At 41.8% G+C, this 18141-nt stretch overlaps 2 protein-coding genes and 1 pseudogene across 3 annotated transcripts in view; all 3 read right to left on the minus strand.

Annotated features, from left to right (window-relative positions):
* LOC309700493 (uncharacterized protein) overlaps positions 1 to 18141 on the minus strand; it is a 2098293-nt gene that overhangs the window by 413254 nt on the left and 1666898 nt on the right. The window lies entirely within an intron of this gene.
* On the minus strand, positions 299 to 3499 carry LOC309697474 (carboxy-terminal kinesin 2-like; annotated as a pseudogene). The gene is made up of 6 exons: positions 3317 to 3499; positions 3047 to 3185; positions 2667 to 2806; positions 2501 to 2575; positions 2274 to 2349; positions 299 to 1047 (listed from the first exon to the last, which is right to left on the minus strand). The product of its transcript is annotated as a carboxy-terminal kinesin 2-like (transcript).
* The window catches only part of LOC309700585 (protein NLRC3-like), an 85879-nt gene continuing 83610 nt past the window's right edge, over positions 15873 to 18141 (minus strand). Inside the window, exons 9-10 of the mRNA XM_082524219.1 lie at positions 17157 to 17330; positions 15873 to 16481 (exon numbers count right to left, since the gene is read on the minus strand). Of these exons, the coding sequence (XP_082380345.1) occupies positions 16463 to 16481; positions 17157 to 17330 (193 nt within the window). The 3' untranslated portion in view covers positions 15873 to 16462. The remainder of the gene's footprint in view (positions 16482 to 17156; positions 17331 to 18141) is intronic.

Consider the following 18141-nt stretch of genomic DNA (forward strand, 5'->3'; position numbering starts at 1 on the left):
CCGGCAGTGCACTAGTCTTTGCCTTGGTGGCACCAGCCATTTTAGCCAACCTGGTTTTCCATTTTAGGATGAAACCTCTTCTCACCCACACTCTGCTATTCATCTCTGTTTTTATGTTGCGGCTTTTGAGCCGGGTCGTAACACTGAAGATTACAAAGATCAACATTAAGACCAGTCTGTGCATTCAAAGCAGTGACAGAAAAAAGTGTGGGGCATTAACCCCCACTCACTGAAATGGCATCCAAGATGCCTTCATAACTTTAAGAAAAGGAAAGAAAAAAGGCAATAAAATGCAACAGCCTTTAAATTTGGTTTTATTTGTAGAGTAAATGTAATAGCGTACATGTTAAATAAACATTTAATTCCCACGAAACATACTAATGATATGGCAGACATCGAAACAGGTAAAAGAAACAATCATATTTATTCATTTTCATTAATTTAAAATACCCTTTACAAAGTATATATATAGAAACATAATCCAACATATGTGGAAAAAAAAAAAAAAACTGACACCCTGCTTTAAACGCACATATATAAAAGTTACTCTTTTAATAATTTCTACTTTGTTGTCCTGATGACGCAGTCGTTCACCTGCATGTGGTGCAATCCAATTAGGCTGTCAGTAGTACTTCAGGTCTCCCAGCCCTTTGCCAGACAGGAGGAGACACCAACCCCCAGGTAACTCAAACAAAGATGTATTAATATAACATAAAACAGAGCTTTGACCTTGCAAGGTTAATATGTGTGCACGCCATATAAACATTGGAAGGTGTGATGGAAAAATGAATACATTTAATAAAGAAACGATATTGAACAATAAATGGAATATTTTAAAGTAGTGACTGTAAATTAAACTAAAGTGAATCAACGGGTGGTGAGGTGTGGAGCTTACCATGTGTGGCATGCCATCACACATGGCAACTGTCATGACCAACTCAGCGTGGAAACCTGAGATGAACCTAAAAAGTAGAAAACTCAGGGTTTTTTTTTTAATAATTTCTACTTTTTGTTGGCAGTCGCTGTCCTGATGACGCAGTCGTTCACCTGTGGGGGAGAAAACAAAACCAAATTGTCAAAAATGTTAAAGTTACAGTGAAACTTCAAATCCTTGTACAATTCAGTGGTATTTATACTGTAAACTTAATCCCTATGCTGTAAACTGACATGTAACTCTAGGAATCACTCATTTCAGCCACCTTTGCCACCATTTTCCACATTAATTAGAAGAAGAAATGAAATAAATGAATCGATTAGCTCAAAGAAATTCCACTGCAGACGAGTGTTTTGGTGGTTAAACTGCAAAGCAAGCCACGCACATGGTGCAGGCCACTTCTGTGGGCTCTATCAGGGATTTATGTGACTAGTCGACTAATTGTCACTAGTCTGTATCAGACTTACCAGTCGTTCAATCTAATTGTTAACATTTTAATTGATGCCCAATGCTGGTACATCATTGTGTTCTAAATGTTAGGCAGCGATCTACCACCAGATGGTGCACTGTTGTTGAGAAACGCCATAAATCTATTAATCTACCCTGATCTTCTTGTTAACACTGAGATCGCAGATACACGCAGAGGAAATTAGTTTCCTGAGAGGTGGAAAACCTCTCCTTTAGGAGAGCAGTTAAGTCAATGGGGGAGGGGCTCAGAGTAGAGTCACTACTCCTTCACATCAAAAGGTGACAGCCACCTTGGCCAGGAGGCTGTTCCAGCTGGGCACGTCCTACCAGTAGGAGGCCCCAGCATCCTTGGTCATGCTAGCCAGTTTACATCTATCAGCTGTGGTCAGGAGTAGTCCTTCCTGCTGCCCCCACAACCTGACTAGAAAACGGCTGTATAATGTATTACCTGAATCATTCTCGCCACACTTAGACGTACTTTTAGATTCTCAAATGATTGTCATATTTTAATAGAACATCTTTTGTAGTAATGCATTTTCATTTGTATTTAACAGAATGTGATAAATGGTTTAAGATACCTCTGCGTCTAGTTTGACAGTTTCTATTAATCAGTTCTGAAAATCAACTCAATATCTGAATGTTCCTTAGTTTTACATTAGTTGGTTAGTCTAATTATTTCCCCCTCGATTAGTCGACTAGTAAATAAGACGCCAGGAACATCCCTACTCTTCAGACAAAATGTGAGTATGAATTACACACCAAGGTATTAAAATGGATATGGAGTATGGCTTTGGTTTACCATAAACAGCTGATGTAAGGACATCATTAATGTACTCTGTCCAATGAACACTGGAAACAAGACTGCACTGACCTTGCTGGCAAACCTCAATGAGTTCAGAGTTTCCCCAAAGCTGTCGGGCTCCGGAGCAATGTTAACAAACATCAAGCTGCAAATAAAGACATCCAAAATTAGTGCCAAAGAATAAACAGTCACAATCTGAAGTGATGAGATCAAACGCTGTTAAATATTTTTTGGGGATAAATTCCTTCAGTTTTATGTGTCGTCATTATAAAGATTTGTGATGTCAACAAACTCACGTTTTGCCGTTTCCCCCCCAAACATCCCTGCAGGAGGTACGTGAGCTTCGAGTTCCTGTAAGCTACGCAAGTCTCCTGGAACACAAAGGCCAAAAAAATCATTAATACTGTAAATGTAAAGAAAGCAGGTGTGACATCTAAGACTACAGAAACTGCAGCTGCAGACCTTTTTGGCCAGAGCGGCGATAACGACGCCCAGGTTGGACAGTGAGCTGTTGATGGCGGTCATCTCTTTGAAACGGTCACCCTGAGACTGGCTCTTCACCATTCGCTCACTGCCAGCCAAGTCCACCAGGCACAGAGTGGCTACACACACAGAGAAAACCAACTCTTATAGGAAGCAGTGATCCGTTTTTCCTTCCATTAAAGGTAGTTTTGATACTTTACAAAACACACTTCTTTTAGCGCTCAGGGGCTCAAACATTAACGTTGAGTCATCAGAGCAGATTTTGCGCTGGTTACAGTAACAATAACTAACCAGACTAAATATTATAGATCCAAAAAGAAGAAACCACATTCCTGATGCTGGTACTTCCAGTGTGATACATTTGCACTTGACATCCCTGCCGGCATTAACTCCCTCAATATCCAGCTGGAAGACTGAGTGGGAGCGAGACGAGCGGTCATTCTGGGCTGTCTGGGCAGTGGAGCGATTCTGATTGGCCAAAGCAATCAGACGGAGAACCTGAGAGGACGAGGGAACGTTTTAAAACATAGAGCATCGATAAAGTTTGATGTATTTTCAAAGTTTGGTAACAATTTGTCAGCAGATTTGAAATTAATTTGTTCTGAGCTACAGATGTCTGTCTGCTGTACCTGATCCTCATTGGAGACCCGCTCATAGGTGAGATTAGTGATTGTCAATTCGTTGCTGGCTGTCTTGCGGATCTCATGCTCAGGTCTCTTGCTGGACTTGCCGGTGAACACAAGGTCCCTCAGGGTCTCATTGTAAATTTCGACGAAGCTCGCTGTGAACGTGAACTGTGAAGTGAGTGGGGGTTAATGCCCCACACTCTTTTCTGTCACTGCTTTGAATGCACAGACTGGTCTTAATGTTGATCTTTGTAATCTTCAGTGTTACGACCCGGCTCAAAAGCCGCAACATAAAAACAGAGCTGAATAGCAGAGTGTGGGTGAGAAGAGGTTTCATCCTAAAATGGAAAACCAGGTTGGCTAAAATGGCTGGTGCCACCAAGGCAAAGACTAGTGCACTGCCGGGAAGCTTGCCTCAGGTATGCTTTTATCCACACCTGACTAGGTGTGGCCAATTAGCACCAGCTGAAAACACTGAGACGATTAGAAGCTGCAGAGGGACGTAACATTCAGTATTGATATTTGTAAATGTAAACTATGAGGATTTATTTATTTTTAATTCTTTTCTTTTTTTTTCTTTTTTCCCCCTCTTTTTTTCTTTTTCCAAATAAATGTCCCGATTGAGTAATGAAACGAACCCAAAGGAGAATTCTAACAATATTAGACAGGCCATTCAATATGCTTTATCGTGGACAACTCGTGGCTAAAAACCCACACACACACACACACACAAACCTCTAATCAAACATGAAAACGGATAATCCAGCTGAAGCTTCAGACAGCCGTCAGACAGTGAAACACTGCCATCTGCTGGACTCGAATAACAAAGACGCTGCTTTGACGGGTGAGGGAGTTTCAACAAGTCTGCAACGACTCAAGCATCAAACTACAGAACTATTCTAGCGGACATGGTGCTCTAATGACTGCTTCATTAACGCAGGTCAGAAAGGATCAAACATATCAATAAATCATAAAACACAAAACGTCTCTTATTGCCCAGGGCTCAGGAAGTGAGTGTGTTCCTTATAGCCTATTAAACCTTAGCAGGTTATTTTGATGTGTTACAGATGAAACAGCTATCCAGTAACATTCAGCTACAAAAACGCTTTTTTATAATTACTTTTTTACAGCTTCGCACTTTTACACAAGTTTTATCATCAGTGTCACAATGGCTGCTGCTAAAATTGAGTACAAGATATTTGTTGGCCTGATTAAAAGGTCTTGATGCGTGCTCAATCATCAGGGAAGTAAATCTCCAAAAGTTGATTCTGTTCTTCTGGACGTAGCGTTTTCAGTCAGAGAAACCAGCCGACTGAAGGAACAATGGGCTGGGAGGTCAGTTCCTTAATCATGATTATGCAAATTCTCATGACCATTGATCAACAACCACTGATCAATGGTCCTGAGTACCATTCACAGAGAGTTGGAGAACGGCTGCAATCACAGCATTGTAAGATGGTGACAGATGTACCCTTAGGCCCCCTCCTTGATTCAGAGAGGGTCTTTCCCTTTTCACGTAAATGGCCTCCTTGACTCCGCCCTCAAACCAGCGTTCATTGCAGTTATTGTTGACAATCACATTGTGTCGTGTAACCATCCAGCTCACATATTCAATGTAAATGATTTGTTGAACTGAAGACATGATGAATGTTCCTGCATTAAAACACATCCAGCCTAGTGTTCTCACTCTCCCTAAATGGATCTGTTACATTAGTGATATATGGGAGTTGTGTTTCAGTCTTTTCCACATGAGGACATTTACATTTAGTTTTTGCTTTACTGATGAGTGGCTGGTTAACCTGCAGTGGTTGAAGCATGTGTCGGTCGTCTGGAAGAGTAGGTGTAGAAGACGTCTTTAATGAATGTAATGCTCTGAAGGTGTCAGTGATTACTGTGAATTCATTATAAAAGTGGATTTCAGTGAATAAAGTGAATAAAGACAGGCCCTCATGGTGACGCTCAGGTGTCCATAAAGTGTAACAGGAGAGCTTTGTCATACTTTCAGAGATTTTACATGAGCCAGTCTTTCAAAAATTACATAAATAAATAATTCATTCATTCATCCACAGGAAACACAATGCTCATATCTGAAAGTAAACTCTGATATATATCCCCGACTAGAGTTACTACTAAATAAAGGATCGCCCCAAAATGACTAAATATATAAAGACACTCTCCAGAAGAAGTTAAAGGGATTTTATTTATTGTACAAGCAATATCTTCATAAGAATTACAAATTCTGCAGACATATTACCTTCTTACTGAACCTGAACAACTCACACACAGACGTGTCTGCTGCTTATCTTTGTTCAAACATGATGTTTTATCTTCTCTTCAAAACACATTACTCATCTTTCTGGCATCGTGTTACATGAAAACACCTGCATTCTACCTGTGTCATTGTACCACAAAGACAATGATTGCAACACTGTGCTTGCAAAATAGAAGAAATAAGACGACCAGCAAATACATAAAAGATGGTAAAAGTGATTCCATCTTTGTGTCTCCTCCCATTGTTTCCCCAGTCTGTCTAGTTCCCATATTCCCAGGACACCGCTGGACAACAAGTGGGTATTCCAAGACTGAGAGACGGCCAGAGTTGGCAAAAGATCAGACATTCTCCACTTAAGTAGAAGTAAAAATACTATTGTTCCAGTGAAAGTTAAAGTACTGATTCAACTTCATTACTCAGCTAAAGCAAAAAAGTACAGGCTCGAAGCGCTTACAGAGAAAAGCAGACAACAGAATACAACAGAATGCTGATGGCGGCAGTAACACACACTTGGAGGAGAGGCTCCAGCCGTCCATTCCAGCCCTATCCCTAACATTAACTCTAACCATAACTTTAACCTTAACCCTATCAGGTCTTGTTTTACAAAGCGATTCATGATTAGAACAAAAAACACATTTACACATACCGATGATTTGTCACATAGCATCGTTACCTGTTGGGATGAGAACGTGTTGTTTCCAGAGCACCACAAATTGGGGTGTCTGTAGCTCAGGTAGAGCAGGAAACCTACTAATCAGAAAGTTGCTGGTTCAATCCCCGCCTGCTCCAGCCTGCATGCCAAATATCCTTGGGCAAGACGCTAACCCCAAGTTGCTCTCCGATGCATCCATCGGGAGGATGAATGCGTATTAATGTTAGATAGAAAGCACTTACAGAGAAAAAGCATAGAAAAAAGTGAGTGCATGAATGAGGCAAGTTGTAGAGAGTAGAAAGGTTTTATACAAGAACCAGTTCATTTACCGTTATATTTTAGTTTCATTTTCAGTTCTGTACTTTTTACATGTAATATTGATTCATTAGATTGACTACATGCATTAGACCTAACTTGCTGACAGCAAATTTAAACAACCGTAATAATTTATTTTCAGCGTCTGAAATATTTATTTAGTTTGTTTTTTGTTTTCTTTTTGGCTCCTGATATTAGTCAACTACTATTTGTCAATGTTGAACTAATAATGAATCTAAGAAAAGCTATTTGTCACGGTTGGCCAGCGTCAACCGTGGGGATGTGAGGAAGGAGGAGCCAGGCACGGAGCTCTGAATGCAAGCAGTGCGTTTATTTACAGTGAATGGAAAATAACAATAAATCCGCAGTGCGTTCCCGACTCCCGTGAAATGTCCTCTTCCCAGTGCTAGTGTTCCTTGTCTCCGCTCCTCAGTGTCTGAGCACCCCGTGCTCGCTGCCCTCTCGTCTCCACGCTTCTCCTGGGGAGATAACAAACAGGCAGCCGTAAGACACATACAATGCGGCAGACTATCCGTACTGACTGGCCGAGAGACTAACGTGAAGTCACGCAATGATCCAGCGTCAGAGAGAGCGCCACCGCATTCTCAAGTAGCTCCTCTGACAAGGCTTGATCAGCTGTGTGATGGTCTTCAAGTGTGGCCAACCACCTGGCAGGGCCACACCCACCAGGCCTGAAGGTGCCTGTAAACAGGTGCTCTCAGAAACTCCGGCATCCACACACACACACAGATATACCTGCAAGCAGGGAGAACGAGGGACAGCACACCAAAAACACACATGTCCATAACTGCTGGGTCGTTTAGACTCCTGAGCTGTGCACGAGGGGTCGAACACCCACTGGAAGGCCGGGCACTGGTTTTCAACCGTAATATAACTGATGTGCTCAGGTAACCTGTAGCGCCATGAAACCACTGTCACACCAGGGCGCATAAGAAATGATGCTTTAAGAGACTGATGGGATCGGGCAGCAGGGAAAACATCCACAAAATGCTACTTTCAGTTTGACTCCCTAAGACTACCTAAACTAAGTAGAGTCATTACATGCTTGTTAAAAGCAAACTCTCATATAGTTTTTAATGTGCTTCTTTCATTACAATGACTAGATAAAGAATGTGGCCCTGTCTCTATTTAACACTGGCTACCCCAAAATGTTTCCAAACCTACAACCGTAACTTTCACTGAGAGATTTTTAGATACGGTTATTGAAGCTGTGGGGTTAATTTTTTAAGTAACATGAGAGAGAGGCAGCAGCATACTGTTAGATTATAATATTATTTTATGCCATGTTATACCCCTAAATAAAGATTGTGAATTATTATGTAGTTTTAGTTTGCATTATTCTCCTGAATTAGAAGAAGCTGACAACTATTGCATTAGTTAAACTGATTTGCATTAAAGTAGACTGCTGATTTATTGTGGATGAATGATATTGTTTTATGATGCATAATACTGCTGCAGAAAGTCATCGCCTTATTTGTCTGATTAGAAGAGAACAGAGCATGCTGGAGTTTTCTGCCCCATCTCAGCAGGAGCAGATAAACGGGGAGCCAAGGTCGTAGCTTAGGCGCCGTGTGAGAGAAAAGCATGTGAATGTTTAGGCTTTTATGATAAGGTGGGAGAACCAGAGGCTATAAGAGTTTGAGCAATGCTCCACCATTTTGAGATCTGAGGCTGTCTGCATACGGTGTCCATCTCCCACGCGTGTGATCATTAAAATCATCGTTTGACTTAACCCGGCCGGACCAGTGTTGTTATTGTGGTTTTTTTCTCTTGTCTCTTGTCTCCATCCCCATATTTTGAACCATAACAATACACACAGAGCATCAGTGATAGAAAGCTAGGCTAACATAGGGTAGCTACCTGTTCAAGGAGAAACATGTATAGGCCCATCTCAAGTGGCAGTGAACATCTAAATGATTCAGGGAAGACTTTGGAGAAAGTGCTGTGGGGAGATGAAACCAAATTCCAATTATGTGGCTTTAACTGACCTTTTGAAATAGGAGTGTGATGCAAAAAATAGCATCCCCGCAGTCAAGCAGAGAGATGGAAACATTATGATGTGGGCTACAGGACGACTTAGTCGGGGTTCCAAGCAGTCAGGAAATGTGACATCGTCAGACTGCAGGCCACGGATTGGCTCGTCAGTCGCGGCACTCAATGAGTCATGAGACGGTGTCTTTCACTAAAATCAAAACTGCAGTTTTTTAAAAACCCTGCAACAAGGCAAATAGCTGCACAACACCGTGGTTTCCAAGTGTGACAAAAAGCCACAGATACATCATTCACACATTCACACACTGGTGATGGCAGCTACATTGTAGCCACAGCTGCCCTGGGACGCACTGACAGAACATTGCAGAACCTTCAGCACCTCGTATGAAAAATATTTGACTGTGTGCATGCTTTTAGCACTGTTTGGATTTGAGAAAATCTAAAATAAATCGAAATTTGCTTTTAGAAGTTGTTTTATAAAGTTCAGTGGTATATTATGCATACAATAGGACATCTATTTAGATTTACATCTTCCACAGAAAAAACTGCACATTACCGAAACTTAGTATACTGGACTTTGTTGTTGTCCCACACAGGTTCAATTTCGAGTGGTAGATGGCTCAGTGCTCAGTCAACCAAGATTTTATGATAGTGGGCACAATGAGATAGATAAGCTGCTTGTAAACAGTACTTTTATGCTCTCTTTTTCCATTTGGATAAGAAAGAAAGAACCAGGAAACAAAGGCAAACAAATAATCTGTGCCTTTATCCCAGATTCACATTACAGGAACAGCTGCTCAATGACCACTGTAGTCTTTGCTTACTGCACTTTTATCTAGATCTATGCAAAGTGATCCACTACACCTACTTTTACAGTTAAATCATTTTATGAGCACTGATGCCATTTTAATCTGAGTTTCTACTCAAATACAATCAGTAAAGAAAAACACAGTCTGTGACGTTTGTTTTGAAGGAAAAGGTATTCCCTGAAAATGTTTATCTGTGTGAGACTATTCAGAAAACAGTCATTTTGTTTTATAGGTGAGACACTTGGCCTCTTTTTTCCTTGTTCTACGTTTGTCTTTTGTCCGATTACTCTGGAACACAAGATGGAAAACTGATATTCTCATGTTAAAAATATAGAAAAAGGATTTTATCACCCATAAATGTTAACTTCTCATGCCCCTAAGCACAAGCAGGAGCAGAAGTGCCCTCTGCAGTTTGTGTGTGGAAGTGCAAAAGCTTACAGCACCTGGTATTCCCAGGCGGTCTCCCATCCAAGTACTGACCAGGCCCGACCCTGCTTAGGTCACGATATCAGGCAAGCAGAGCTGAAGAGGAGGATGCAGGAGGCCTGTGTGTGTTCAGCAGCCTGCTGCATTGGAGTTTGCCTGGTAACAGATGACTCAAACAGCCCACACACCCGCTGGACGTGACCGCAAACATGCCCCCCTACACCTTTTACATAGCCCGGCTGCTCGAGTTCTTTTGCTGGTTTTTCCCGCGACCCCCCACCTTCTTCAAATCCAACAAAAGTGGTATCAAACGTTTATGCTACGTTTGTGCTGTAAAAATTTTTGTTTGTGCTGCTATCATTTTAAAGATATTCAAGAAAATTTCTAGAGGTCCCCAGAGGTCAACCAGCCCCCCCACATTAATTAAATCAAACAAAACTGGTGTCAATCAACTGTGCTACGCTTGTGCTGGTTTGTGCTGCTAAAATTCTCGTTTCTGCTGCTTCTGTTTTAAAGATATTAACGAAAATGTAAAGGTCAAAAGGTCTCTTCAGTATCCTTCCTGATGGCAGCAAACTGAAGACGCTGTTGAAGAGATGAGTGGAGTCACCTGTAATGAAGAGGACCTTTCGAATGAGGCAGGCACAGTAGATCTCCTGGGGAGGGAGGCAAGAGAGGACCCTGCAATCCTCTCCACTGCTCTCACTACCCGTTGTCATATTTTTCCTGCAGGACCCAGTGCAGGAGTCATACCACACAGTGATGCAGTTGGTGAGGATACTTTCAATGGTGCTCTTTAGAAGGTGCTCATAGTGGGGGTTGAATCTCTTGTCAGCAGAGTGAAGAGAATTGTTATGTGCATTATTATTCAGCCCCCTTTGGTCTGAGTGCAGTCAGTTGCCCATAGACATTGCCTGATGAGTGCTAATGACTAAATAGAGTGCACCTGTGTGTAATGTAATGTCAGTACAAATACAGCTGCTCTGTGACGGCCTCAGAGGTTGTCTCAGAGAATACTGGGAGCAGCAACACCATGAAGTCCAAAGAAACACTCTGATGGACGTGTGGACAGCAATGCTGCCTTGAACAGTACCGATGTTTCAGGGCTGGGTGACGTTGTTGGGTGGGACATCTACATCCTGACATATCAAGGTTACTTTACTTTTAGGTCAATTTGCTTTACAGAAAAATAATAGCATTTGTCATCAAGATATTTATATGACTGCACTTGATCAGGTTTGTCCGGATTTCAAACTGTTCTAAAAGTCTTTTGATTCAAATCTGGGGCTGTGTTATTGAAAGAAGCAGAGAAATCGATGAACTGAAGTCCTTTACTCTCTACATGTTTGACAATCAGGTGAAGTAGAATCAAAAGCACGTCCTCCACTCCTCTATTGGGCTTATGTGCAATCTGCATTGAATCAAGCTGAAGTTCAGTGTCTTCCATAATCACATTTCTGATGATTTTTTCAAAGACTGAGGTGAGGGCAGCAGGCCTGAAGTCGTTTAGAACTTTTGGACGACTAGATTTAGGACCAGGAACCACAACAGCTTCTTTCCAAAGAGAGGGCATGAACGATTTATTCAGAATAACCTAAAATATGGGACTGAGTTGTCTGTGACGGTTCTCAGTCATCCAGGCCATTGTAGACTAAGGAGCTTGCAAAGAAAAGCGTCTGGACTTCTTTGAGTTGCTTGAAGACGTTTCACCTCTCATCTGAGAAGCTTCTTCAGTTCTAAGGGTCAGTTGGTGGGGAGTCCCAGATTTAAACCCAGTGGGAGTTTCCCCCCAAAGAGGGACAAAGGACCCCCTGATGATCCTCTACGTAATCACATGAGCCAAGGTGTGAAAGCGGGTGGGGGTCCTAATCAGCCAGGGTTTCGGGTGAGCTCATTGTGAAACCTGGCCCCACCCTATCATGTGATTTCCTGAGGTCAGATGGCCCAGGATGTGAGTGGGCGTTAAGGTGTCTGGGGAGGGAACTCAAAACTGGATTATAGATTATTTATATTATATATTGATATTATTTATCTGAATATTTATTTATCATAACTCTGTTTCTACACTCACTTTATATGAGTGCTTGTTGTTTCTTGTATATTTGCTGCTATGACAACTCAGTTTCCCTCCTGGATTAATAAAGTTTCTCTGATTCTGAAATACAGTGAGCCATTATATTTGTAGTTTCTAACTAACAATATAAAGGCTCTGCAACCGATAGTGCCACAGCACGTCCCACTGGCAGCTGAAGGAGCTTTTATACAAAGGACTTTGTAATTGAAGCTTTATTTATACAGGTGGGCTCATTGAGACTCAATGTCTCATTTACAAGAGAGACCTGTTCCAGACACACATATTAAAATTACAACAATAAGAGAAAAGTTTGTGTAATGTACTCAGTCACATTAAAAACGAGAACAAGTTCCCAGAGATGGTTTCACAAAAACATGTGTACGTCTTTTGAAGTCTGCAAGTGAAATCAACGGAGAGCCTTAAATCCTTCGGTTATGTTTTCCATGAAGACGGAGCAGAAAAGGAGAACGCCTTCTTCCCAAGCTCTGCATGAACTGATGGAACAGTGGATGTAATGATGTCCTGAGACTGCAGGCTGTGACTAAACTGTTTGCCTAACATGTACTCTGATGAATAGGAGGCAGTAACCCAGAAACAGATTGATAGATAAAATGATACTAATGGACCATCCTGTGTAAGACCAATGAGGACCAGTTAACCAGAGAACACAGAGTATAGTGGTGTTCTTCTGTTGTAGAGAAAGATTAAAAATATAAGACACTGGCTCAGCTATGATATTTGCAGCCAAGTGCAAGAAGGAAGGAGAACGATTGTGAGGACGAGTTTCTGGTGTTGGGGCTATTCAAAGCCTTACAAACCTCTTCTACTGTGACAGGTGTGAAGGAAAAGGTATCAGTAAGCAGGAACTACGAGCAGAGTTGTGTGCAAGAGGTTTACCATCAGATACTGTGCTGAACAAAGAGCAAGAAGCAACAAAGTGTTTGTTAAAGCAACATTTCAGTTTTGTCTGACACAGGAGTGGAGTCGATATTTAAGTGAGGAGGAAGCTCTGAGGAGTCACAGCTGGCAGAGACACTTTATAGTTTGCCAAAACCTCCTACGGTCGTTTGGACTGTCAGTCGTTAAAGTAAAAAATAGTTACATCTTGATGATGGAGGCAGTAATCCGATTACACAGCTAATGAAAACGTAGCCAATCAGCATCAGAGCCAGACTTCCTGCCCAGGCCTGGTTTCTCTCATGTAGGAGATCGGCCGGTACTGAACCAAACCAGGCCTGTCCCGACCTTTCACCCTGACCTGGCAAAAAGGGGCGTGTCTGTCCACAAAGTAGACACAACTCTCCTGTAAATGTTCCCAAACTGACATTGTCAGCCTGTTTAATACGACCCCAGTTCAAACTGATGCGGGCTCGGAGCGTGAGATTTTAGTGTTTCTCACAGCACCAACTACGCAGTGATCACTCAGGTCGTTGGCAAAAACTGCAGATGTGGAAAACTTACGCAGCATATTAGTTAAAAAAGGTCAATAAGAGCAGATTTATCTGGGTGTTTAGGATCAAGGCGTGTGAGGCTTTAAATAATTTGAGTCAGTTTTAAAAACAAGCAGCGTGCCTTAAAATCATCAGACACAGAAGAAAGTCAGTCCCAATGAAAATCATCCATCTGAAAGACGTCATTAAAATGCAGCTCAGATAAAAGTTGAACCAGAGACGGTGATGTGCTGGGGGAAGCAGGTGGAGGCTGATAGCAGCCAACAACAGTCTGATTTCCAAACAGATCAATAGTTAAGGCCAAGATTTCAAATGGCTGAGGTGCAGATGGAGAGAACAAGACTTGAGCAGCAAGACAGAGCTTCACATAAACTTCCAGACCTCCGCCTTTTCTGGGACAGTCTGAGAGCTAAATGTTAAATCCATCAGTTGCTACGTTTTTATCCAGTAAAGATTTGGAAAGTCTCAGAAACAACAATGATACCAGCACCGCTTGAACAGGCCCAGATTCCAATCATATCCATGTTAGGAAGCACACGACGTGATGCACGTGTAACCCAGACAGTTTTTAACATCTGCTGGTGTTTCACATTCAGCCAGAGGCCCAGGGTTAGGTTGGATACCAGACAATAATAAAAGCATCGTTATTAGACTCTAGAGCTCGTTTATAGCTGACACCACATGTAGAGTTTAAGTTCACACAGAGACGATGACATTTTTCTACAACCAGCAAACAATAAACAAGAAATGTAACAAGAGTTTCAGAAGAAGCTGTTTTACAGAGAAATGATTCCCTGAAGACAAAATTATTATTATCATCTTTATTTCTCCAGGTGAAAATTTAATTGAGATTAAAAATGTTGTTTTCACGAGAGACCTGGCATCATGGCAGAAAGAGTCAGAAATACATCATAATTCAAACAAATACAAAATAGGAGAAACATCCTACATAAACTTCATAAAGTTTCATTAACAGACTTTGAACAATGGACTTCAAACTTCCCCCCAAAACAACAGAAACACATTTGAAGACAATGAATGACATTTATCCCTCTAAAGAAGGACTTAGACTACGATTTAATATGAATGAGAACATGTTCATAAATGGATGCAACCAAAGATTTCATCAATCCCTGATTTAGAGACAACAGAACGTTTGGTTTGATTTCACAAGATAAGAATGACGACTGAGTTGGAAGATTGTTTTATGTTTAGTCAAATCTTTCATACATAAAGTCGGATTACAAAATCATCCCCTAAGTTTGTTGTTTTATTCAAGGAATTGAAATTATAGAGAAAATCTGTGAAATGACTTAAAGAAAACAAACCACAAAAACTCTATGATTCTCTAAACCTCCTGGTTTAGGTCGGCAACCTTTCTGATGATGAGTGCATCTAACATTTCCTCAGAAGTCAATGTGCCATATGATTGCATTAGCAATAAATTACACACTATATAGAACCACTTCATAGGATTATATTTGTGCGCAGATGTTTGCAGCTATCAGCGAATATTTATCAGCTATTTTGAAACAAAAAAAGACTTTTTATCCATAACAGCAAATGAACTGTACAACAGAAAATACAAATGCTATTTATGGTCTCCTCACAACAATGATAAGAAAAATAAACTGGGCCAATATGTCATGTTTCTTAATACAGAGACATACATGTTAATGTGATCTCTGGTCTCCTCTGAGTGGGAGTTATTATAACTGACTGTAAAAAGTCAGCACAAGGAAAATAAACTGCTCCTAAACTTGGTTTATATCTGACCCAGACAGACTGCAGGTCATAACTTCTTACCTGAAGTTCAGTTCACCTGACACTCGGACCGGCGGCCGCCTCGGGTCTCTGCTCCTCCTGCCTCCCCTTTCACACATCCACCTGCTGCCTCTGTGGAAGCTCCGCCATAGCCACCACCAAACAACTGACTTATTTTTACACATCGACCAGCATCCGGCCAATCCACCATCTTTCATTGTTTATACCGTTACAAAAAAATTAAAAAACATCATCAGCCCATAAAAACGAAAAATCATCATCGGTATGCCCGATGGCCAGTCCAGCTATGGTCGTGCCATCAGTTAACCCTTCACGTGGCAGCTGTGACACGCGTGCCCAGGGTTGCCGACCCCTGCTCTAAAGCATCTGATTTGGATTCCTGAGATCAAATATATTTTCCTTTGGCTTTGTTTTCTTCCCATTTGTGGCTTTAATGTAGTGTTACATCCTGTTTGTTTGCTTCCCTCTGTATACATGTCCAGATTCACTGTTATGTTTCTATTCTTACATTGCTGTGTGATCACTGTTCCCTCTGCTGACTGATGTGACCTTTTGTATCTCACACTGATACTTGTCATATTTGTATCTGCGCCTAAAAGATAAAAAGTTTTCCATGCTAAAACACAGCTCCACCTCCTGCAGTTCTCCCTCTGAACCACTAGATGTCTCTGTTATCTAAATGAAGACGTGCAGCACAGCAACCACAGCAGCGCTCAGATCACACGTGTCCTGTTATTATGTATAAAAGCATGAAACAGGTGAGACAGGTGGGATCAATATTAATGTTGTGGAAATATATGAAAAAGCAACAGAAGAGTGAAAACATTTCGTGTTTCTAGAAAGATCTTTCAGCTCACAGCTGCTCACAGACTGTATTTACAAGTGACAAACTGCAACTCTACAGTACATCTACAGTATATATCAAATATATTCTGTATTCAAATCTATTGAGTGATGTTTGAAAGCCTTTCCAGGTGAGTTTGATCCAGGAGGGTCTGAAGCCAGAGTCAGACAGAGACTGTGCAGAGACTGTAGAAGGACAGAGCAGCAGCAGAGCAGTCCAGATACACTGATGATCCTCTGTCAGATCCAGAGGGACACACAGGGATGATGCTGGACTCTACATTGTGTCTGACAGTGGAGCTGTTCTCAGAGCAGTTCACTCTGCAGCACTGACAGTCATCTGCACTTCTTCTCATTCCTCTGTCAGTCACTGCTGGATGAAGCTCTCCTCTCCACCTCCCAGTAACATGGCCCAGTCAGAGCGTCTCTACACACAAGCTGCTGCTGCTTCAACCTCTCTGGATCATCAGGACACAGCTCCTCCTCTCTCAGCACACACACCGTCCTATTTACCATAATCGGCTCCACCTGCAGAGAGAAGAAGGAAGAGCAGAGGAGATAAACGAGTGTTTCCAGAGACTCTTCATCAGCTGTCAGTCAGTGATGCAGCACATCCAGTATAAAGAGCAGCAGGGACTTCAGTGCTGGGACTGTACTAGGACTCATTGTTGCTTCACTTTTTCTAATCTTTGGATTTTTATTGAAGTTGATGAAAATGTTTTTCCCTCCTAGTTTGAGTTTGGACTTTCATTCATTAGAAGAACCTTGGTGTGTCCACTCTGAGCTCTGTAGGAACCCCAACAACAAGCCCAACAATCCAGATGGACGGTTCCAGCTGTTAACTGGAGGAATTCCATCCAAACATCTGCTCTCACTAAATTCTTCCTCACCTACAGACTGTGTTCTTCACTGCTTTAAACTTGGAAACGAATGCAGTCATTGGTCTGCATGCTGCTTTGTTCAGAGAGCTGATTGGCTGTTGACAGTGTTTGATCAGAGCGTGTCAGCCGTTACTATGGTGACCATAAAGGTCAGAAACAGGAAGTGTTTGTGTCCAATCCTGAAGCCTGTCACCATTCTCCTCTCACAGCTTCACTGAGAAGCTGCAGCTTTACAGGAAACACTGGATCTTTGTTTCATACTGACTGTGTTTAGTACAATACTGCTGACAGCACCACCCACTCACTCCATCACTCTACTTACACCAGAGTCTCCAGTCTGTAGTCTGGACTCTGCTGAAGATCAGACAGCTGCTTCACATCTGGATGCTTCAGGTTGTTTCCTTGCAGCTCCAGCTGTCTCAGATGGGAGGGGTTGGACTTCAGTGCTGCTGCCAGATAATCACAGCTGATCTCTGACAAACCACAGCTCATCAATCTGTATAAAGAATGAAAGATGTAAGTTTATTAGACAAAGTGTGAGCTTGAAATCATTCAGTGTTTCATCATCTGTTCAGAGCTGAAGAAGGTTCAGAATTTAGAAGTTTAGAAAATGGAAACTCCAAACAGCTGAAGCCAACAGGAAGCAGCTTCAAACAGGAAACTGTGCAGAGTTTCAGACTATATGTCCTGATGCAGCCAGTTGGATTTTGGAGATTTGAATCTCTGTTCTGTGACTAAGTCCTTGAATCATTTCTTCCAGTTGGTCCAACAAGACAGACTAAGTGTTGGACATGTGTTGTGGCTCCATTAGGGGAGCTTCTAAATGTGATGTGATGGCCCCTCTGGGTCTGTCAGGTCACAGCACTGAAGAGAGCTCAAACTGGGCACACAGTTGTTCCAGTCTGGACCAAAGACTCTATACTGGGACTGAGGGACTGCTTTGACTGCACCCACTGGGACTTTTTAAAGGCTCATGTTCTCACTTAGATCATCGATTTCTACTTACATTTCTTTCTGGGAAAAATGGGGATTACTTTGGAAACAGGAAGTATTTTCCCCAATAAGCAGCCCTGGATTAGTAAATCACTCCAACATGTTCTCAGGCAGAAGAAGCTGTCTTGTTATGAGGGAGAGAAGAAAAAGATTGAGGCACAGAAACTTGTTGAAAGAGAGATAAAGCAGCTAAAATCAGGTGTAAAAGTAAAGCAGAGGATGAGCTGAATAAAGGACACTCAAGGCTGGCTTGGAAAGGAATGAAGTCCATGGTGGGGATGCAGAACAAGGAGCAAAGATGAATGTGATGCTGA

Source organism: Aulonocara stuartgranti (assembly GCF_965226115.1).
Source record: "Aulonocara stuartgranti genome assembly, chromosome: 3".
NCBI classification, from domain to species: Eukaryota; Metazoa; Chordata; class Actinopteri; order Cichliformes; family Cichlidae; genus Aulonocara; species Aulonocara stuartgranti.